Source organism: Aspergillus fijiensis (genome assembly GCF_003184825.1).
Source record: "Aspergillus fijiensis CBS 313.89 unplaced genomic scaffold BO72scaffold_39, whole genome shotgun sequence".
Lineage (NCBI taxonomy): Eukaryota > Fungi > Ascomycota > Eurotiomycetes > Eurotiales > Aspergillaceae > Aspergillus > Aspergillus fijiensis.
The window spans coordinates 203,211-224,846 of NW_024469015.1; the positions used below are offsets into that span (position 1 = coordinate 203,211).

At 52.8% G+C, this 21,636-nt stretch overlaps 9 protein-coding genes across 9 annotated transcripts; 4 read left to right on the forward strand and 5 right to left on the reverse strand.

The window, feature by feature from the left end:
- Positions 1 to 118: 118 nt before the first annotated feature.
- BO72DRAFT_174035 (uncharacterized protein) lies at positions 119 to 2,840 on the reverse strand. Its single transcript, XM_040939412.1, has 5 exons — positions 2,595 to 2,840; positions 2,419 to 2,535; positions 1,974 to 2,366; positions 556 to 1,914; positions 119 to 487 (listed from the first exon to the last, which is right to left on the reverse strand). The coding sequence occupies exons 1-5, from the start codon at positions 2,695 to 2,697 to the stop codon at positions 228 to 230; spliced, it is 2,232 nt and encodes a 743-aa protein (XP_040799330.1). The 5' UTR covers positions 2,698 to 2,840; the 3' UTR covers positions 119 to 227.
- A 1,309-nt stretch (positions 2,841 to 4,149) lies between these two features.
- Positions 4,150 to 5,593, forward strand: BO72DRAFT_529465 (MBL fold metallo-hydrolase; the record flags this gene model as incomplete). The annotated part of the gene is made up of 3 exons (XM_040950242.1): positions 4,150 to 4,208; positions 4,279 to 4,885; positions 5,006 to 5,593. 3 exons carry the CDS (start codon positions 4,150 to 4,152, stop codon positions 5,435 to 5,437), a joined length of 1,098 nt encoding a protein of 365 aa, XP_040799331.1. The 3' UTR covers positions 5,438 to 5,593.
- Positions 5,594 to 7,262: 1,669 nt separating this feature from the next.
- Positions 7,263 to 8,342, forward strand: BO72DRAFT_449922 (putative short-chain dehydrogenases/reductase). The gene has a single exon (XM_040945125.1). It carries the CDS (start codon positions 7,406 to 7,408, stop codon positions 8,204 to 8,206), a length of 801 nt encoding a protein of 266 aa, XP_040799332.1. The 5' UTR covers positions 7,263 to 7,405; the 3' UTR covers positions 8,207 to 8,342.
- A 1-nt stretch (position 8,343) lies between these two features.
- Positions 8,344 to 9,368, reverse strand: BO72DRAFT_174062 (GNAT family N-acetyltransferase). The gene has a single exon (XM_040939413.1). The coding sequence runs from the start codon at positions 9,035 to 9,037 to the stop codon at positions 8,480 to 8,482; it is 558 nt and encodes a 185-aa protein (XP_040799333.1). The 5' UTR covers positions 9,038 to 9,368; the 3' UTR covers positions 8,344 to 8,479.
- BO72DRAFT_470188 (kinase-like protein) lies at positions 9,314 to 11,734 on the reverse strand (the record flags this gene model as incomplete). The annotated part of the gene is made up of 4 exons (XM_040947009.1): positions 9,314 to 10,021; positions 10,055 to 10,083; positions 10,186 to 10,601; positions 11,685 to 11,734. The coding sequence occupies 4 exons, from the start codon at positions 11,732 to 11,734 to the stop codon at positions 9,314 to 9,316; spliced, it is 1,203 nt and encodes a 400-aa protein (XP_040799334.1).
- Positions 11,735 to 13,207: 1,473 nt separating this feature from the next.
- On the forward strand, positions 13,208 to 13,495 carry BO72DRAFT_342184 (uncharacterized protein; the record flags this gene model as incomplete). Its single annotated transcript, XM_040940624.1, has 1 exon — positions 13,208 to 13,495. A coding segment is annotated over one exon (288 nt), but the record flags the coding sequence as incomplete, so codon positions are not given.
- Positions 13,496 to 14,061: 566 nt separating this feature from the next.
- Positions 14,062 to 15,364, reverse strand: BO72DRAFT_513701 (intradiol ring-cleavage dioxygenase; the record flags this gene model as incomplete). The annotated part of the gene is made up of 2 exons (XM_040949485.1): positions 15,032 to 15,364; positions 14,062 to 14,957 (listed from the first exon to the last, which is right to left on the reverse strand). Exons 1-2 carry the CDS (start codon positions 15,249 to 15,251, stop codon positions 14,062 to 14,064), a joined length of 1,116 nt encoding a protein of 371 aa, XP_040799336.1. The 5' UTR covers positions 15,252 to 15,364.
- Positions 15,365 to 17,699: 2,335 nt separating this feature from the next.
- BO72DRAFT_433412 (GNAT family N-acetyltransferase) lies at positions 17,700 to 18,613 on the forward strand (the record flags this gene model as incomplete). Its single annotated transcript, XM_040943200.1, has 2 exons — positions 17,700 to 18,274; positions 18,306 to 18,613. The coding sequence occupies exons 1-2, from the start codon at positions 17,776 to 17,778 to the stop codon at positions 18,611 to 18,613; spliced, it is 807 nt and encodes a 268-aa protein (XP_040799337.1). The 5' UTR covers positions 17,700 to 17,775.
- Positions 18,614 to 18,963: 350 nt separating this feature from the next.
- Positions 18,964 to 21,390, reverse strand: BO72DRAFT_408499 (S53 family peptidase; the record flags this gene model as incomplete). The annotated part of the gene is made up of 9 exons (XM_040942382.1): positions 18,964 to 19,072; positions 19,132 to 19,306; positions 19,375 to 19,550; positions 19,613 to 19,789; positions 19,841 to 19,978; positions 20,030 to 20,226; positions 20,278 to 20,812; positions 20,864 to 21,127; positions 21,182 to 21,390. 9 exons carry the CDS (start codon positions 21,388 to 21,390, stop codon positions 19,000 to 19,002), a joined length of 1,944 nt encoding a protein of 647 aa, XP_040799338.1. The 3' UTR covers positions 18,964 to 18,999.
- Positions 21,391 to 21,636: the final 246 nt, after the last annotated feature.

The following is a 21,636-nucleotide window of genomic DNA, read 5'->3' on the forward strand; positions in this document are numbered from 1 at the left end:
TACATGCATTCACCTTGATTCCAACGGGGTGAATGTGTGGCCTAAATGGAGGTGCAAGGAGGATCAATCATTTGACCACAAAGTGATCGATCCAGCCTGCTTGAACCAACGGGCCAGCTAATGCTCCTGCGAAGCCGAGTTAGGAGCTTTATCAAGCAAGACCTATCCAATATCGATGAGCGCGCAGATATCTTCACCGTCGTCCACAAATGAAGTGCCCGTTTCAATCAGACCTCATCTCTGACGAGGTAGGCGTAATGCTCCAAGCTCTCCCCAATCATGCGAGCAATGGGCCAGGGGCTATTACAGGCGATGAACATCTGCGCCCACAACTTCGGCACCGCGAATTTCAGAAAGCGGATTGTTTCCTGTGGGCGGCGGAGCTCATCGTCTGCGATCTCGTATTCGTCACTGTCTGTCTCATCGTGGGACTCGAGACCGTCCCGCACCACGCGGATGATCCATTGGATGATCTGTCGTTCGTAGTCTGCCAGCACATCTTAGCGCTGCCATATACGTAAAGAAGTCGACTTCCGGTTGAAAAGAGGGACCTACCGGTGAGAGGCACGCTGGCGCAGTTCTGCGCCACCACCTGCAGCCATTTACTGGTGAAAACCGCAAACTCCAGTCCACAGAAGACATGATACAAGCTCCACGAGAAAGACTGGCGCGTTGAAAAGTACGCGACGCCCATGTGGACAGAGATGCGGAGCGCGTGGATCGAGTGGAGCAAGGCGTGAGGCAGATGTGGGCTCCGCTCCGGCAGCGGACATTCGTGGAGCTTGGCCGCGACCGTCGGGGGGTCGCAGCTTTGCAGCTGGCGCCAGGGACCCAGGTTGCACTGCAGCCGGACGTGAGCCATGCCCAGCAAGGCGGTGGAGGCGAAGGCCATGGACCCGTAGGTGTCATGCAGATCGTGGACGGTGTCTGGGGACGCCTTCCAGGTGATCCGCCAGTTGTTGAGGGCCCGCTCGAGGCTGTCGGTTTCCGCGGCGGAGAGGGAGGGGCGGTCTACGTCCTGGGAGAGGGAGTTTGCCAGATAGATTCGTTGGAGGAGCGCATGAATGAGAACATAGTTTGCCATCGGAGAAAGTGATGGGGTGGGAACTTGGGGCTGGGTGGTGGCCAGCTGTGAGCGGAGGCATTCCCTGAAAGAGATCGCAGGTGGCACTGTGGTCCGAGCAGCGAGCCATTCCGATGGCGTCGCGGCTATCCATTCACGGCACGATGAGGGCAGAGAGAGATCGAGCTCGTGGCTCAACACCATTGGAGGCGTGTCGTATAGTATTGTCTGTTTCATCAACAGACAGTATGCGCTGAAAATGGTACGTATGTCTTCCTCGATCGAGGCCCACTGCCGCCAGTTGTCCCCGGCCTTGGCGTGGTTGTGTTGTGGCATAGGAACGCTACGAAGAAGCGAGGCAATCCATCCTTGACACTCCAGAGACTCACGGATGAAATCACCGTCCTTTTGGGACAATGCGAACGTCGCCACCAGGACGAGTGCGCGCAGTCGGTCCATTGTACCACGCCCGGGTATACCGGCCTTTGCCGGGCTCGAGAGCGGCCCGCCGCGGGTTTGACGGTCAACAATAACCGACCTAGCTGCGTGGTACAAACGGCGAGCCATTTTTGTTTCGTATCGATAATGCGCGCCCATTGCTAGAAGTGCTAGAACAAACTCTGGGCTTCTTGCCGGGGAGGCGATGCTGAGCGTGGGTATGTGAACGAGGGGATGATGATTGCTATAACCGTCCACGTAGCCCTTCATATACCGCCCGAGAGCGGATCGGGATGGGAGCTTGAAGTCTCCAAGTGAGGTCTGAAACGGAGTCAGTGATTGGGTGATCGCAGCTCGTTGAGCTTCGCTGACCACCCAGGGATCAAGCGTAGGCTTCAGCTCTTGGAAGTCGTCTATCTTAAGTCAGTATCTTTGGTTTGTCCTGGAACAGACCTGCTGGGGCTATGCACACCGTTATCAGTCGCACCATCGGGTACTCTTGGACGACTGTGATTTGGGGTCACGTTTGTCTGATCGGAGAGCATGGCGCTTACCGGGACGATAGGCTGGACCTCTTGATGATCGACCCCCATGCCCGGGTTCATTGTGCTCCAGTCAAAGTCCGAACTCACCATATCCATGAACCTTGAAAAGTCTAACACCGGATCATCATAGACTTTGAGAAGATCATCAAAGTACAGTGGGCTATTTACCGGGAGAGATTGCTGGGGTACGGGATCAACAAACCCCGGGTAATTGGCAGGGGTAGGAGGCTGCGCCTGTTCAGACTGCGCAGAATTCCTATCTTGTAAGGAAGGACCCGTCGTGGTTGACTCCGGAGCTATGTTGAGGGGTTGCTCGCTTACTAGGTCTTCAATCAGCCCGACGCTGGCCTTTAGGGGAGGGGACTCACGTACATTCGACCGGCCAGTTACCCGCACGAATTCCATGGTTTAGTCGCTCATGCCTCCTCAGCAAATCCTTCCGTGTGAAAGCTCGGCCGCAGGGACAAGCAAAAGGCTTCTCTTTGGTATCTATTCCTAGGTTAGGTCGGCTGAAGGCATTCTTTAAATCTCTGGAATGGGGGCATTACGGGTTCTCCGATGACGCTGCAGATGCTCTAATCGTGCAAACGAACGCAGACACAAATTACAAATTAGCGACCGTTCGGCACGTTTTGTTGCTCCCGAAGACATGGCTTGGCCGCTGCAGAGTCCGTTGCAATGTGGGGGCTGAGCTTTGGGGATCTCCAATTGATGGAGGATTGAGGGGGGAGAAGCTCGATCAGGTAGAGGGATAACTCATTGAGAGAAGACGCAGGTTCGGGAGGAGATTTGGGGTTCGCGGATTGCGGGTGATGAGATGAGGGGGAAGGGGGGTCCGTGGTTAAAGAATGCAGATTGGAGAAGGAGATTGTCAACTGGCAGTGTAGTTTGGGGATTCAGTATTGGGGATTTGGGATTTGGGGTTACATCGGTTGGGGTTGTGGCTTGATTAGTCAGCGCCGGTCATGCATTCAATTTCACCACCATACTTTACACAAGATTAGGTAATTAGCATTTATAAAGATGAAGTCTTACTTCCCCTGAGCATCAGGATGAAAGTCACATCTTCTAGCTTTGAAATGACGGTGAGGACGCTCAAAGAAGGCAGTTATTGAATCCCGGGACCCTGTCCTGCCTGGAACTTGTAAGCCGGGAGGTCTGCGCCTCAGGCAGAAGCCGGGCCCACTTGCCCACTTTTCCTTTTCCTTGCTCGATGTGCATTTGGTTCGGTGAAGCTAGTCAATCTGTTGCAATTCTAAATCTCAAAATCATAAACGCATGAAGTACCTCCATCACAAAAGATCAATAATGTCTAGACGCTGAGGCCATGTCGCTATGATGACATCATGAATCTATTTCTTCTTTAGATATATATCTCCCACCCGCACCAACACTTCCGGAATGAGGACTCCAGACTCCGCGTTGTTCTTGCATGTTTTGCAAAAAGCAAGATCGTACTGCGAGCAGTTTCTTATAAATTCCAGTTTCTTGAAGTTATCGAGGTCAACTACTGTCGAAATATCTAGGTTGTGACTTATGTATTTGTCACATGCAAGTAGTCCGGGCTCACGTCTCAACAAGGCAAACCATCCTGTATATATCAGGGTTCTGACCTCAGCGGAAGACATTCTCAAGTATACAACCCTTATTATGAAGCCCACGCCCTTCTTAGGCCCCGACTCATACAAACTGCGCATATCGGCAGAAGTGGCCGACTATGACACATTTGGCGAACTGGACGGCGCCGCCACCAGGGCCACCAATAGTATTCCTCGTTGCGAACAACCATCTTTGAAGAGACGTTGATTGCCAAGAGGCGTTGTTTCAATAGGCTCTTCGAATGTCAGTCGACGAGGTCAGCATGAAATGGTTGACTTATTTTTTAAGATAATGCGGCTGACCATGACTTACTGATAGCTGGATCGCTGGGGTGGCCGATAGCTTGCGGGCGGGTCGAGCCCCAACTATTTACCCCGAACTCTGATCGATTCTCAACTGGATTACATCACAGACTGCAATTTATAACTCTACATCAACTAACTCCAAGTCTGAAATTGTCTCCATATACAGTTTTCATCTTCCGCTCACCACTAAGCACAAGCAATGGCGTCGCTTCATCTACCACAGTCCGCCAACACCGTCGAGGTCTGCCTCATCGACTCGTAGGTTCTTTTCCCGGTGACTGACTGCCCTCTTACCAAAAGCCCGGCTCACGCATCGAACATCATGTAGAGGTGCCCGTCTGGACTTCCCAGCGCAGGAATTCATGACCCCGGCAATCCGAGGCTACGACCGCATGGCCGTGCCATCATACTGCTTTCTTGTTACGCACCCATCGGGCCAGCGCATCTTGTTCGACCTCTCCATCCGGTCCGACTTCCAGAACCTGGCCCCGATCTTTGCCGAGCGCTGCACCAACACTGCCAGCAGTGACTGGAAGATATTCTCCCCGTACAACGTCTCAGATATCCTGGTCACGAACGGGGTGCCGCTCACTGAGATCAACGCCATTATCTGGTCGCATTACCATTTCGACCACACCGGCGATCCGTCCTTGTTCCCCACGTCGACTGATCTGGTCGTGGGGCCGGGGTTCACCAGGAACTTTACACCGGGATGGCCCGAGCAACCTGGTTCTCCGGTGAAATCAGCAGATTGGGCAGGCCGCAGCCTGCGAGAAATCCAGTTTGACGAGCAGCAGCTGAAGATCGGTCGCTTTCCCGCCGTGGACTGGTTCGGCGATGGAAGCTTCTATCTTCTGCACACCCCAGGTCATACACCGGATCACATGGTTGGATTGGCTCGCGTGCAGTCGGACTCATTCGTTCTCATGGGTGCGGTAAGTGATTGCTCAGCTGCGTTTCCTCTAACCCCCATCCGGCAACACAGCCCTAAAGCCTGGCGAAGAACTTGAAGAGCCCAACAACCCACTGACGCAAATCCCACGAGGGACGCATAGGATTTCGCTCACCACCCCGGCGAGTTCCGACCCTCAAAGCACATTCCTATCCCTGAGACGATCCAGCCATCTCCACTGCCTTCCCACCCCCGATTCGGGAGTGTCTGTCCCGGCCATCTCTTCCACTCCTTGGGCCGTCACCCAGGGGCGAATGACAGGGCGTTCTTCGAGCCCGCGGAAGAGTTCACCAATGACTTCGACCAGTGTCTCTGCACAATTGATGGCCTCACCGAATTTGACGCTGACGAGCGGGTCCTGGTGCTGACGGCCCACGACCACAGTCTCTTGCCTATCTTCACGGGCGCCGAGGATGGGGATGCCGGCTGGTGCTTCCCGCATCGGACACTCAATGGTTGGCGGGAGGCGGGGCTGGCCGAACGGGGAAGGTGGCGGTTTCTGAACGATTTCCGGGATGCCGTTGGGGAAGAGTGAGGGCCTGGAAAAGTGGGTAGAAAGTTGGAGATTCGGGGATTCGGAGAGTTGGGGGTGGGGCAGATAGAGTTCGGAGAATCAAGCTGTGAAGTCCTTCGCTTTTGATTCCTTCGCTTTTGATTCCTTCGCTTTTGTGGATCTAGATCGCTGTAACACTTTACGTAATGGGATGTTGATTCTGGGTTGTTTCGTTTACATTAGTCACAATATAATCTTCAATTCTCAAGCGCAGAGTCACGTAAGACCTATCCAGTCGGTTGTCGAACTATGTGGAAGCCACTGCGTTGCATCTATACATCCGTTGTCAAGACTGAACGTGGTTGAGAATAAATGGTCCGTGGCCACCTGCATAGGCCACCCTTCCCACAGTGTTAGTACTTTGGAGTCTGTCGTCGCGTCGGGTATCGTCACTAAGTCTTGGTTCTGAACTGTACATGCGGAGTCTAGCATCGGCCAAAGCGGGTCATTCGCGGAGATGTCAATTCCCTTGAGTGTCTGCGGAGACATTATCACGTCTTGACCGAGACTCTCCCTGGACCCATCCCCGTTGGATGTACTTGTCGCAGATAACTCCGTCGTTGTCTCAGTGGTAGACCGATGGTAATGAGGGTCATAATCTTCTGACTCTGTTGGTAATACTTGCAGCCGACTCAGGATCTCATGGATAAGAGGTTGCTCTTGTCCGCTGGGATGAAGCATCAACGAGTCCCGACGACATCCTCCACTGCTGCATCGATATAACTTCCGGAGCCCATCGATCAAGCGCTGGCGATCGCTCTCGAGCATTTCGACGTATCTATCCATTTCAGCCACGGTCGTGTCGAATCCGCGCTCATGTAGTGCCTTCAGTGCCTTACCCTTTAGGTATGACCCTGTCCTTAGCTCTTGTAGTCCTTTGAAATGTGCAGTTTGTACCGGAAGTCTTGCACCGGTGGCAAGGGTCTGCACCGTCACACTGCATGGGGTCTTAGTGCACAGTAGCTCAATCTGTGGAGTCGTCGTATTGTACCTTTGCCTTTTTCATTCTACAGCGATCGCAGGCCCTTGAAACCCTCTTTCTGATTCTGTTGTCGCGATGATCTTGTTCCGGGCTTGCGGAAATATTGCGGCAGGGATTTCCTTTTTCCATCGTTCTGTCGCATTAAGTAGTCTGGTGGGTTCCATCAACATGATGGGTAGAGAAAGATTATTCCGATCATATATATACACCTTGAACAGGTTCTGGAAAGTGTTCGAAGGGTTTGTAAACTAGGTGATTGATCATCATCGTCATCATTCAGGTTTAAAGTTTAAGGTGTACAGGGCGCGACAGCGCTAGGGTAGGGCGCAGTGTACCCTGAATCAGTCAATGCAATGCATTTCAGGGTACGGACCCAATTATCCCTGAGTCATAAAAACCTGGAAACTTTTCACCTCGAGGCACCTAGTTACGCCGAGTTTCATCCGAGCACATTCTCAGATTCTCTTCACCAGCAATGTTGCTTGGCGAGCACTCCCTCCAGACTGCCTTCTGCTATCCTGGCAGCCTCTATGATATTCCCTAAGACTGCATCCTGCCTCACTAACGACAATTGCAAGTTTTTGAGAGGGAAGGGAATGACGAAATTCTGAAACTAAGCACTCATAGAATGAGTTGAATAAGGTTATTGTGGCTTTCCCTGCACGTGGTTCTAGACCCTGGACGAGCAAAAAGAAAATCCCCAAAAGCCAATTCTCCAATTTCCTTACGTGGGTGGGGCTTCCCCGAATGTCCTCGGGGATCCGAGCCGCTGAGCAATTTGGAGAACCCGCCCGTTTGAAGTGAACTGCGTCATACATCAAATCCAACACATACAAATACTGTACCCCCGCTTTCTTCTTTACCTTCATCAACAGTGCAGGGCATGAGTCGAGCGAACCTGCCTCCCAACTCCCTGATCTGAGACAGGAAGGACAACACCACCAACAAGCTACCAACCAAAACCAACAATGTCAAACCTCACCTTCAACTGCGCCCTCATCACCGGCGGCGGCGGCGGCCTCGGCAAAGCGATCGCCAGCTACCTCCTGCGCAAGGGCAAGAAAGTCATTATCGCCGGCCGCACCGAGCAGACCCTGCGGCAAACCGCCCAGGAGATCGGGGCGACCGACTACTTCGTGCTGGACACGGGGGTGGTCTCGCAGATCCCGGCCTTCATCCGCACGCTCACGGCCCGATACCCCGAGGTCGACTGCCTGATCAACAACGCGGGCGTGCAGCGCCCGCTGGATGTGCTCGGGGACGCGCCCGCCGACTTCCTGGCCAAGGCCGACCAGGAGATCGACATCAACATCCGCGGGCCCATGCACCTGACCCTGGGCCTGCTGGAGCACTTCCGCGCACTCCCTCACGGCCGCGCGACGATCATGAATGTCTCGTCCATCCTGGCGTTCGTGCCGTTCTCCGTCATCAACCCGGTGTATAATGGCACCAAGGCGTGGTTGCATTTCTGGTCGATGACGCTGCGCACGCAGCTGGAGAAGGGCGGGTACGAGGGCATCAGGGTCGTGGAGGTCGTGCCGCCCTCCGTGGGGACGGATCTGCATCGCGACCGGTCGGATCCGGATGATAATAAGAAGCATAAGAATCCGAAGGCGTTGACGGTGGAGGAGTTTATGGAGTTCTTTATCAGGGGGCTGGAGGGTGGGCAAGATGTTATTGCGCCGGGGGTGAGTCAGGAGGTCGTTGATAAGTGGTACGCGCAGTTTGGGGGGATGTATGATGAGCTCGCTGGGGAGCATAAGCAATGATATCGGGATGGCACGGATGTTTAGGAAACATAGAGGGGAGTTTTGGAATTTGGGTTAGAATAATGAAAGTAAAGATTAGCGCTGCATTTCTGCAAACTGCTCTGCGGAGAAGCATAGGCAATAATGCTGCAAGAGATAAGGTAGAGTGGAGCGCCAATGTCTTCTCTGGTCATTCTCTATCATTTCGTACTCCTCTAATAACGAAACCGGAGCTACATCATTTCCTGAGATCCGAGTGTGAACCACATCCTTGCCCTCAAGAACCTTGGATGGTTACACTCCTCCAGCCGTTCCCTGTCTCCCCATCATGACGGGGCCTTGGCTGACATTCCCGGTATCAAGCACCTTCATCCCAAGCCGGGTCTCATACGACGCCTGACTCTTTGCGGCCGAAGTCCGCAGCATCAGCCACCGCAAGTACGGCAGGGGGCGGACTACCTCATCCACACAGTCGATGAGCCACCCACCCAGCCCCTGCCCTTGGTACTCCGGTAGAACATATAAGTCGGTGAGGTAGGCGAACGTGACGCCATCAGTTACCAGCCGGGCGAACCCGATCTGCTTCACATCGGCTACATTCAAGTCTCCGACCGGTCGCTGTGGGTGGCCGTTCTCATCATCGCAGAGTCGATGCGAGCGGAGGTCGTAGACGCCAAAACAGAAGGAATTCTCGATAATCTTCTTTAGAATATCTTCGGGAAACGGACTGGCCCAGTACATGTAGTCCTGTGCGAATGCATGGTTAATGGCCGTGGGCGAGAGATATCTCTTATCGGTGGAGATGAGGAATCCACCTCGGGTCCAGTGGATGGGTTCTGTGGGTAATGACATGCTTGATCACAGTGAAATCGTGCAAAAAAAAAATTATAGTGTCAACAATGGAGACTTTAACTATGAGAGATGGGTTTGGCACAGTCACGGCAGACTTTATAGCAAATAAGCTCGTGGGGGTTGATGTTCGTTGAGTCATTCTAGTCGTCAGCGCTAGGTTGGAAGTGGTATGGATGGTGGCGTGGCCCCTGCTAACCGCATCAAGTTACCATCGCATCACACCCTTAGTCAATGGTAGCAGAAACATCAACCCATCTGGACGACAATCAAAGCCATCTAATGATCACCCTTCGGAATCTTTTCATATGCAGGCAAGGCCCATTTCACCATCCATTCTGACTCGAGGATCTGCTTAGTCGTACATCGTTCCTCGGGCCTGAATGCGAGCATCGGCCGTAGCATGTCGAAAATAGTAGCCCGTTCATCGTCGCCAAGAACGGGCATCCCTTCCTGTCGTCTGGGCTGCTGCACGCGGTCTTCAAACCGATCGCTCCAAGACCGGAATGGATTGCGGTTGATGGGCCTGCCATCTTCAGTGAACTTTTCCCGTCGCGCCTCCCACCCCCTCCACCATTCCAACGGCAAGATGCCAAGGGTATCGACATGCTCACGGGTCATGTCATCCTCCGTGGCAAGGAACCCTTCGAACAGCGGTCGTTGAGCTATGATAGACCATATCGTGCAGACGAGAGTCCAGATATCCGACGCATACGATAGCGGCTTATGTGGTTCAAATCGACACTCCGGGGGACGAATGACAAGCGGTGTGCGAGATTGATACTTGAGTTCTTTCGGGTCTGAGTATGAGAAGGACTCCCCAAAGTCGGTAAGTAGAATCTTGGCTTCGGGAAGTGTGATCTTCTCACTTGCTGCGCCAAGCCATAGAGGCACAATCCCGTGAGATGGACCCCCAGGAGGAAGCGGCTTTCCATCCAAATGGATAACAGGCTCGGGCTCGGGGGCTCCATATTTCTCATATAGTTGCTTGGGTCAGAGCTGATCAAAATGGGGAGTGACTTTGAGGAGGATGTTACCCAGATGCAGGTCTCCATGCACATACCCCTGCGTATGTAGCTAGTCCGCGGCAAGGACGAGCTGGGCAGCCAATGCACGAGCGACATCTAGCTGGAATAGACGGATTCACGAACCATCCTTCAAATCCGATAGACTGGCTCGTGCTGGAGTGGTAATATGGCAAGCATGAGTCCCGTTTGGGTCGTGGACAGTGAAAGTGTCTAGGATGGAAGAGATCATTGCCTTGCCTGAGTTGTTGGTCACAAGAAAGCGAGGACGTGTGAGAGCCGATATGAGGTCCACTTTGTTATTCGAGTGCGCCGTAAAGATTTTCAGTGCCACGAGCTTTTTCTTCTGCTCATCCTGAAGCAGCCATATAGTCGAATAGGAGCCATGACCCATCTTGTGGATCACTCTATAGCGACCATGAAAATGATCACCGATTTGTATGGGGTGATAGCCCCCTGGTTGATGACGTTGAAGTCTCTCGACTCTCTCGAGAAGCTCGTATAGAACCTGGAATTCAGTATCGTCGTGAGTAGTCGTTGGCCTCCATGTGGTTGTAGCAAAAGAGCGGCGGGGCTGTTTACGCAGGGGTATCGTGCGCGCGTAGTGTGTGGCTGATGAAGCGGCCTTGAAAGTAAAGTCACAGGGGCGCAACGAGCGCAAATGTCGTCGAAGCATCGAGGAGACTGAGGAGAAGAGTTTTGACCAAGGTAGGTACGCAGTGGTGTGGGAATTCGACACAGTGAACGGGACGCGGGCCTCGTTCCCAGCCACGGATGCTTGCGGTGGTAGACGCGGCGTGGCCTCTCCTGCACCAGTCGGAAGGCTTCCACCTCCTCCCGCCCGCTTACCCGCGTTGACCCAAGCATTCACTATCCCGGTACTGTAACATACCTAGGATACTAGTGTCTACGGCACAGTCTCGTTTCCTGACTCATCCATCACAGAGTCCTCCCCCCCAGCTTACAGAATACACTCCAAGGAATCAAATTACAGAGAACATACACAATTTTCAGACTATCATATCTTAGCATCTGCGCCATTCAAGCAATTATCCCCAAGACTAACAAACACAGCTTCTATGTTAGCCCAATTCGCATACAAACGACGGACCCATCACACATCCTGCCTGAGCTCCTCCTCCTTCTCGCACGTGATCATCTGATGGTGAGCCTGCGCCACAACGCTGCGATACTTCTGCGCGAACCGCTCATCTCCCGCGAGAAAGGCAAACTGGCGCTTCCATTCCGCCCAATTCTCCCGGCTCCAGAGCTCGCGCTGTCTCACGTCCACCCGCTCCACCTTCTGGCATTCCGTGTACGCATATCGACATTCCTCGGGACCTAAGATCCACTGCGCCGCGCCGACCATGTAGTTGCCGAGTTTGTTGGGTCCGTGGATGGGTTGTCTGGTCAGGTCGGGGTACTCGTCGTCCGTGGGAAGGATGAAGCGGAGGGAGCTCAGAAAGGCGCAGTCGATCAAGCCCGCGCAGGTCAGGCGCGCCATGGCGGAATCGTAGTTACGGATGCGGTAGGGGGCCCAGATGTCTATCCAGAGCGGAAGAAGAGAGAAGGTCAATGTTGTTAGCCTTGCCCTTTGCATGATGGTGTAGGATCAAGAGATACACAAGGGTGAATAGTTACCAAGGAGAACGGGAGAAGATAGACTAACAAGCATATTCAAAATCAAAGGCTTCGGCGCACGATTCCCAGCTCCCTTCGCGATGCGGATCGTCGAACTCCCACATATTTGTAGCTTTCCATGGTTCCTCTTCGATCTCGGCTGGCGACAGGCTCTCGGGGACGATGTGACGGGGCAGCTCGTTTAAGGTCTTGATCAGTGCAATGAGGCTGGTTTGGCCGGGATGATAGGGTGGGAAAGCTGAGCATAACTTCGTCAAAGCATTGAAAAATGGCTCAATGAAATACTGTACGTGCCAGGGTTCGATGCCATCGTCACGATTCGGACGCGTGAGGGCGGTAAATACGCCTGTCCATGTCGAGCGCGACTTGGCGGGGGGGAATTTGCTGGTTCACCAGTGCCTCAAGTCTGTGTTTTAAACACAGGTCATTTTCGTCGTCCCACTCATCGTACAACTTTAGCTGCAGGGGGTGATGTTCGCCCTCCTCAGCATAGTCGGGATTTTGAACTAGGGTCGACATGATATTGTTGGTGGTGGTAGTGTTGGGGGTGTTGGCGACAAGGTGTGTGGGAAAGGAGAGTGTACAAAAGATGGAAGGAAGATTGGAAGGAGACGAGAGAGAGACGAGAGGGAGATCGAGGGAAAAATGTAGAAGGTGGAGGGTGAGATGACCTTTTTTAGACCCTCTTTGTACCACCTTCTGATTTGCTTAGCCCCAGGCATCCATCAGGCTTCCAACAGGAACGACCCTTAACCTTCTTCCAATTTCGCTACATCTCACCTCAGCCCTATCCCTGTTGATCCTCAGCCTCGCCCCCCACGGCCCACCAACAATGGTGTATTTCATTTTTCTGAGTCACCGTCAGTTAAGCTAAATTAGTCAAGCCGGGGTCTGATTCCGTTGGTCTGTGATAGTCTAGTAGTTGGCTGCTTTTTAGGGCACTGGTCGTTAAATCCAACATCAGTTCTGTTTAAATTACTCCCAGCTGCTCGCTACCACATCTTGTCTCAGACACACATGGCCCCCAACCGGTCTGTCTGAATCTGGATATTGCCGGGACGCGAGAATGACGGCGAAAATGGTTTTCAACATGGGTCTCTATCGTAGAGTAAGAATTGCGTGTATCTGTATTTAAGGCCCTCAGCCCAGTTTCATTATCTTGTTAACATTTCTTGCACTTTACATACAAACCAGACTTACAGTTCCAGCTTCGTCTTCGTGTCCATTCTTTCCTCTCGGCCAGCGCGTCTTTTAGGCTTTTATCAGTCTTCCCAATTTTTCAACACTCGTACGGGCTCCAGGTGTATACAATGTATTTGTTCGGTCTCTTGGTTCCTTTTGTGCTCCTCATTGGGCCAATCATCGCCACACCAGTACCTAGCAGTAGCGTAACGTACCCCCACCATACTCATCTTTTCATCCTTCCTCAGAGAACTATTACCATATGCAGGACACTGTCACGTGCACGGCGACAGACATTAGTGACGGCAAAAAGCCGAAGAACGTCAGCTGGAAAGTCAGCGTTGTGACCGCCAAAGCCGAGATGGAAAAGGCGGGCATCTCTCGCCAGGGAAAGACAGGCTATCCGCATCCCTATCTCAATCATCAAAGGCTCGACTGGAGCGTGGGCACCTGCAAGAAAACCAATATCGATCTTCTCGAATACCCCGTGTTCTGGCAACGATACGCACCGATTGACAATACCAAGAAGACCAATGAACAGGCCCATTCACCGATCCGGGTCGTGTACGCCAACGACGGCGGTGTGATGGTGTACTGCGGAGTGATGACCCATGAGGTGGCGAAGACGGAGCACAATGTCGGCGGGCAAAAGTCGTGGATTGGAGACAAAAGGTTCAAGATTTGTCTTTAGGCCTGAGGTCCGCGGCGATGGTGGTTGAGCGAGGATTGGGCATGGTATGCGTACTATCTGTGGCGTGGCGGTTCTGGTACCAGGTCAAGGTAGCAGTGCTTGGAAAAAGAGGTGTATGGGTGCAGATCCGTGGGGCTTTCGTATCGACTTCTGTTGTGTAAGTTTTGAATATATGTAGCAATCTCCACTCGTCATATAGTTGTGGCTGCTTACCTAAATCACTGGCATACAAGGCTCGTTGGTTTATTCAGAAACGTAAAGGAAGGTTTAAAGGGTTGATACTGCAATCAACGGATATGTAGATTGTAAATCAATCGCGTGGATCCAGGACTGTTAACGAGCGAATAACATAACGTGTTTCTTGTGCGATGATAGTCAAGTCCTTCGTCCAAGTACGGCCACAGCCGCGACCCTTCCCCTCTGAATGGTACTCTTCATGTGTCCGTCCTTGCCTTCCTGCTTTTACAGCCTGCAGTAACTCGAGACCTTTAGTGGGGGCCACTGGCGCCGTTACCGCCATTACCTCCACTGCCTCCGCTACCCGTATTTCCGCCGCTACCGCTGCTACCACCCCCGCTGTTGGAGCTGGAAACACCACCAGACGAAGTCAACGTGGCCGCGTAGCTCGCGCTGTAGCTGGCTGAAGTATCGATACCGATGGTGATCCACGAAAAGAGTCCATCCTCCACAGTGTCCCCAAGGAGAACGTACTCGAGCACCGGATCCGAGTCACTGTTCTCGGTCTCGGCTGCCAGGACCCGGTCATTGGCGTTGAGGGTGATAGCCACGGTGTTCTCACTGTACGGAGACAGCGCCTCCACCTGGGTAATGAGGTCCTGGTCGTAGAACAGCTGCCCGATATGGGCGATATTTCCGCCGGTCAGGGTCCCGTTGGACAGCACGGTCGCGCCAATGTGGGCAATGACATGCACGTGGGTGGCGCGGCCGCTGTAGTGGCCGGGGAAAATGGTGGTGAACTGCGCCACCCCGTCCGCGTCGGTGGGCTGCAGGCCGCGTAGCGCAGTGTTGTCCAGATTGCTGGCGTCGTTGCCGTTCCCGTTGCTGCTGTCCTGGACTCCGGAGTAGACGCCGGTGGAGTTGCAGTTCCAGACGTCGAAGTACAGATTCTCGATCGGCTCGCAGGTGTCGATGTCGATGAACTGCGCGTCCATCACGACAGACACTCCGGGCTCGTCGTCGGTCACATCGGAGCGGATGTATTCGCCCTTGACCCAGAAGGGGCCAACTTCGCCTTCCGGGGACAGAATGCAGGACACATCGTCTGAGAAGAAGACGTCTTCGGACGAGTCGGCGGTCACACCGGTCAGGCTGGAGAGGTGAGAGGTGTTGATCACAGTCGTGAGGTCTCGAGCCTTGAGAAAGCCTACTACATGCATTAGGACTATTCGTGGAGAAGAACGGCTGTCGTGCTGTTGCAGTACTCACCCTCTTCTGCACTTCTCTTGGCTTTCTTGCTTGCGATATCGCGGCGACGAGCAGCCGCGCGAGCCTGCAGCGCACGAAACTCAGCTTTCTCCGCGCACTTGGACAAGCTGTTACGAGAATGACGAAGGAAGCTCCTTTTCAGTGCCACATTGGAGCCAATGTCTTCATGGCCGGGATGGGCCACCGCGACAGCGGCCATCCCTAGGACAACGAGTTTTGAGAAGGAGACCATGATCGATGCGAAGGCTCAAGAAATGGTAACTATCAAGCTTCTACTCTGGAGAAGCTGTTGCTGTCGTTGCTAGAGATAATTCCTCTCGAGACCCAGCGAGATATCGAGCGCTTTTATACCTCGTCTGCTCATACTTCCCCTCTCTTCACGGAAGGTGCAATATCGTTGTGCATCGCCGGTATCAAACATCTTCATTGCGGTCTTTCCGCTTACTAAGAGCGAAGAGGAGTATGGATGCCGCTTTTCCGTACCAGTCTGTATGCGAAGGACATGATGGTACAAACGTCGTCGTCAGCGTCTTGGCTCGAAATAGGTAGGGCAGGGTCCAACTCCGGCGGGGTCCGTGGACGCGCGTCGTTTCCTACCACTCACAGTGAACCCATTTCCAAGTCGCCAAGCATACCAATATTGCTTCACTTTACTTCAATCAACCATAAGCCCTTTATTCTTCTTGGCGTCGCCAAGAAAATACTATACCCCAGGCCAGGACGATTAAAGTTGCCCTTCTTGGAGCGGAATCGGGCCGTACCCGTGCCAGTCTCTTTGTCCAGCGCTCTGCCAAGGCCAGTTTCTCAGGCGCATGAGTCCGATGCAAAGAATCTGTTGGTGAATCGATTGTCTGGCAAAGGGTTCAAGCTTGCGCAATTGGCTGAATGCATCCTGTGATGCAGACTGCAGGTTGCATGAGAATCTTTCCTCCCATGCGCAAGGGTAGGAAGTAGAGTGAAGGGAGGGGAACGGACTTCAATTATCTTCCGTGTGATGATGAGTTCTGGATATATGCTATTTCACATATTATACCACTAGTCAGGGTGGAACGCCGGTCGCGGCTGGGATCTTTGTGTATAATAAATAATATGGAACACTTTGCTGAGCACATGTGGATCATGATACTGGCAATTGGGCTCACAGCCCGGAGCCGGTCCTGATGTTCTAGGTGTGTCCATCGCATGAGACAAACACTTTTTCAGACATTCAATACTAAGTAATTCGTGTCCCATTCCAGGTCGGGGATGCCAGGCTACACTTTCGTCGCACGCCTAGATTTTTCTATTACAGCCCACAACGGGCAGGAACTCGTATCGCACATTGAATTTAAACATGCGTATGGGTATGTCGGAATCTGTTTGAGACCAGAAGATTCGGATTCATACCTTTACCCATTCTTAGAAGTCTTTACCTCTGATACATAGTGCCACTGTGCTTAACGTCCCATGACCTTTTATGGCAATTGAAGATTTCAACAGTAGTTTCTTGAACCATGTTTTGAAATCTTTTCATTGCCTTAAGCTCCTGTTCCAAAGCTTCATACCCTCGAGCGAAAACGGTCAGGAACATCCAGAGCAAAGCGCTTTTCTTGGCGAATCACAGCATCACACCTTACATATACTGTAACGTCCACGGTTTCTGGCATGCATCCACAGACTGTCCTTCATGTCACCAATGCAACACCCACGCTCTCCTTCTCCGATATCGGATAGATGTACTAGGCGCGCCGATCCTTACGCTCCCATGTGGTAAGAGAGACATCCTCACGTTACTAGTCCGTTGGTCTGAGAGCTCAGAGGGTATCCGTCGCGGTGGCGGAGCTATAGTCAGGCTGGTATGTCGCCTCCACCTGACCGTGTTTTGCTCGCCTTCTCATCGGATCTTTCCCTTCAATCTTTCAGACGGTATTTGTCCATGTTGGCGTATATATACGTGAAGGAGGTCACTCAAAAACTCGTATCATGTCTTGATGACTTTCAACCTAACCGATAGCTGTGGGTCACTAGGGCTTTTGGCATTGTGTCGAGGTTAGAAGACGGAGACTGGAAACCCCTTTGTTCTTCTCAGTATGACATTACTACCTCATTCCATTGATATCAGGCTGAATGTAAGCGCTACTAACTGCGTCGCCATTAAGCGATAAGAACTTCTCAGTCGAGCTGACTGTGTAGTGATGGCCGCTTGCGCAAGAACCCTTGTGCCTTCGGTGAATACTAGTGGAGGAGAAATGTGAACCAGCAGCTGATGCAGAGCGCCATTAGGATATTTCTTGGGATTTACGGAGATCTGGGACCACAAGAGATAAAGTGTTAAAACAATGTTTGTGGAAGGTTCCGTTCTTAGTGGTGGTTTTGCCTAAAACATATCGGAGATCATTCCGGTGCTGTGGTGTGTTGTTAGACCAGTGGGCCCTCTATTTACAACGTACTGTGCCTTTCCTTTTTGCTTTCCTAAAACACTGGCTTTCTTAATATTTTGTACTCGCTATACTATGCAATTTCCGCGATATTCTGCATTGCTGACATAAGTTAGCCCTACACGCAGCCTGCTTCATCCAGCGATGCGGAACAGAATCGCAGGGGGCGGCCTCGGAATCGGCTTCGGAATGAGTCATGGAGGCTCAAGTGAGCTTAGCATCCGCTGGCTATGAAGGAACAAAAGGTACTCCCAAAACACATAAATAAGCCTCTAGACTGCCCATTATCTCGTTGGAGGAACAGACCCCAGAAATAAAATCCAGATTTTGCTGCCCGTCATGCCCATCCTCTACAACCCCCAAACGCAAGAGCCGTACCTGCGCCTCCCGGCACCGCTCAGCCACATCATCCTCACCCCGCACCGACTGCACCAACTCGAGGAGACCATCGCCGCCAAAGTCCCGCTCCTCAATGACCCGCGCATCTACCTCAATCTAACCGGCCCCCCGTACCCCTATCTCCGCGAGCATGAAGAAGAATGGGTCAAATCCAAATGCGCGGCCGCTGAGCCCGTGCTTCAGGCTCTACGCGCCGAATTCCAGACGTCGGTTCCGCAGCAACGGTACTTTGACCTGTGTCCCTTCACGGTCATTCGGGAAGTCACAGAAGAGGACCCACAGACGGGCCATCCAAAACAGGATGTCTTGATTGGCGATATTGAGATCGCGCGGTACATGTTCTACGAGTATCGCCACGACAGTCCGGAACGAGCTGAGGCGCAGCGTCTGAATAATGAGCTGCCGCCGGGGGACGAGGGGATTGCGTGGGGGATTGGCTGTGAGTACACCGGTTATTCAATCTGCATCAGGCTATTCGTATTGTGCTGGACTCTGTTCACTAATGATACTCTCGTGTTCAGACTTCCTGGCACCGTCCCACCACGGCCGAGGAATCATGACTCTGGTCCTGCGGACGCTGATCCAGGACTGGGGAGTCCCGCGGATGAACACCAAGCGACTCATGGCGTCGGCGTTTGTCGAAAATGCCGGGAGTCTCCGCGTCTTCGAGAAGAATGGTTTCGAGGTGCTCTGCACCTTGGAAGACTGGGCGCCCTACCCGGAGAACAGAGGCGGGGGGTGGAAGTCGCTTACCGTTGTTCAGTGGCGGGGTTTCTGAGAAATTGCCAGCGTGTCTTATTTGTTTCGGTTGTATACTGCTTGGAGCGTGCTTCATCACTGCTGATTGGCGATGATTAATGTCCAGGAAATCTTCAAGCTTTCAGAATTTATGTGACCTTTCTGATAGGCTTTAAGGTTTTATCCAAGCCTGTATATACAATCAAGTGCGGTGGGAAGATGACTCAACTGCAATGGCGGCTAACTAGTCACTGTACTGTATGAATGGTCATCAGTTTACCCTATCATATAGCCCCGTACAGCGGAAGTTTGTACTTCTGGGATACATCTCATGGATTTCGGAACTAGAATATAGAGTTGACGCAGATCTCCACATGAATCACCCTAATTGGTACGTTCAGTTCCCCCTTAGTATGTATCTCCACGCTACGGTAGACTCAAAAACACCTCCAGCAACTTGGGAAAGTTCGGTGTTCCGAGTCCCGTCACGGGATCCCAACTACAAATTTACCGTTAGCATCACCTTGTGAATTGAGCGAAACCGTGATGGCTACATACCCAGGAGCAGTCGAGAATCCATCCGTTCCGCAGCCGGGATTCGTCCCGTTGGTGATGTCGTTCAGCGCATCCGCATTGCGATAGAGCACCGGGTTCAGGAATCCCACAGGGCCCTTGCCGGCAGCAATGCGCTTCTCGATGATGCGGTTGATCACCGAAGAGAAGATGGGGGTACCTGAACATAGATCAGCTCTATCGTCTTCTGATGGGGTCCCAGGAGGAGGTCGGTGGTGGACAACATACTAGCGCTGGTGCCTCCCTCAAGAATGTACTCGCCCGCATTGAACATGGCGATGTTGTCACCGTTGGCGGCGACATCGGGGTATCCGCGGCCCAGTCGGTTGTAGAGCCCGCCATTCTTGCCTATGTTGGCTGCGCCCTTGTAGTATGGGTAGGGTGGGTTGTGGTTTTTGAAATACCTGCGCACATTGGGTTAGTTTCGAAGGCAGGATTGGTGATTAGTTGGACTGGGGCAACTGACTCAGCGACAGCCGCCGCTTGATAGCTTGGGATAGGGTAGATGTTGCTGAAGCCGCCTCCGGAGGCATACGCGATGGAGTATGGGTCGCCGATCGGGTCGTAGGCGGCGCTCTCGCCGTCGGCGACAGTGTACCCTGGATACAGTTTTGTCGCACCGACATTGGTGACCCACGGGCAGCTGCGTTCCCCTTAGCAAAGAGACATCTTCGTGGAGGTGTACGAGGCCTACCTGTTGGGGAACGCGGGACTGAAGATGGTTCCGTTTCCAAGACATCCGTCGTCGGTATAATCGCCCGGCGGGCCCGCGACGCCGTCGTCGCCGGAGGCGATCAGGATAGAAGTACCCTGAAGACCGAGTTTGAGGAACCTAGGATATTAGATTCGTGACTTTCCTCAGGGAGGAGGGGTTTATTCGTACTCGTTGCACTGACGCTTCTGATAATATTGCGGAAGATCGTCTTCCTGCAAGCCGTAGGATATAGAGATAACGTTGGTGGGCTTGTAGGTGCCGCACATCAGCTGTCCGGTGTACCCTCCTTGGTTTGTGTCGGGGTAGACGGGGTCAAGGCCTGATGCATCGCCGCATTCGCCGTCCGCACAGTAGGTACAGTATGACTGAGGGACCTTAGTTAGCGCGGTATGTCTTGGGGAGAGGAAAGCACTTACCCCATCAAGCGCATCGAGAAAGGTGTTGAAGAACCCCGAGGTGTAGATCTCTTCACTAGCGTAGTTGTAGTCATCATTCTGGAACAATGTGATTTCCTGGGGGTAAACAATGGGGTATGCCAGCTGAAAGTCCAGGTCCGACTCTGCTCCGGCCTCATCAACCGGAACAGGTGCCTCGGCCCCGTCGATAAATGCAGGCTTGGGATGCGTGCCACTGGGAATCCAGCGTGTGAAGTTCTTGAAAAATAAATCCAGGTCTTCTTGGGCGTAGTAGTCGCCCTCCTCGAAGATCCCGAGTGAGTTCTTGGGGCTCACATCTTTGCTTGCCGCAGGAATCTTGTACAATGCCGCCACGCAAGCAGGGGTAATGGCTTCGTCACAGGTGGCAAGCGAGGAGGGGTTCGGGGTTGTTTTCTTGGCAGGCTGGTACCGCAGAGGTTTTCGGCCGGCCTGTCGCTTTCTCGAAGTCAGTGGCAGGATCACACCGGGCTTGATGTAGTCGACGTGCTGCGTGACAGACTGGGGAAGACGGTATCTAATCTTTGTCAATACAGATTCCACGTGTGGGAGAGTCAAAGAGGCTTACTGATCGGTGGCAATGGCGGTCGAACCAGTGACCGCGTTCTTGTAATGATAGTACTGGGTGTGGAGAAGAGTCTCTGCCTCTGCAGTCGTCGCGTTGAAAACAATCCAAGCCTTGTTCTTTGTCTGGGAAAGCCGAGAGCTGTCAACCCCGGCTTCGATGAGCCATTGCCTCACAGCAGTGACGGTTTCATTCGAGGGAGCAAAGGTCTCGGCCACTTTCTCTGGTGTCCAGAACTTTGCGTAGTTAGGAGAGACTGAGTCCGATCTGTTGTATCTCGTCAGTTGTGATTGACATAGGCTCGAGAAAACAACCACATACACATCCATCAAGTATTCATACCCGCGGTCGAGGTTGTTTTGAGTCAACCCGATTCGCACAATCACGTTCTCGGTCCCGTTCACACGAGCAGCCTTCTGCCACAGGGTAGAGGCGCTACTGCGCTTTTCATGGACGACATGATCAGATGCAGGGAGGGCCCCCGACAATGCCGCCAAGGACAATGCGACGAAGGAGGACAGAAACTTCATTTTGACTTGCAGCCTGACCGTGGAGATGAAACAATGGCAGTCTGACGGGAACATTTATAATCTCGTCACCTGGGCTCAGTGGGCCGGTCAATCTCCGTTTCCTCCGACGGAGGTGACATCGGTCCTGCAGAAGGGTTCATCTAGCGCCTTGATTGAATATAGCTCAATATGCCGTTTTAGTCACTTGGTGAGGATACGATAAGAGTCTTGCCGTGCTGATTCGCCTATCAGGGACATGGCCCGCTT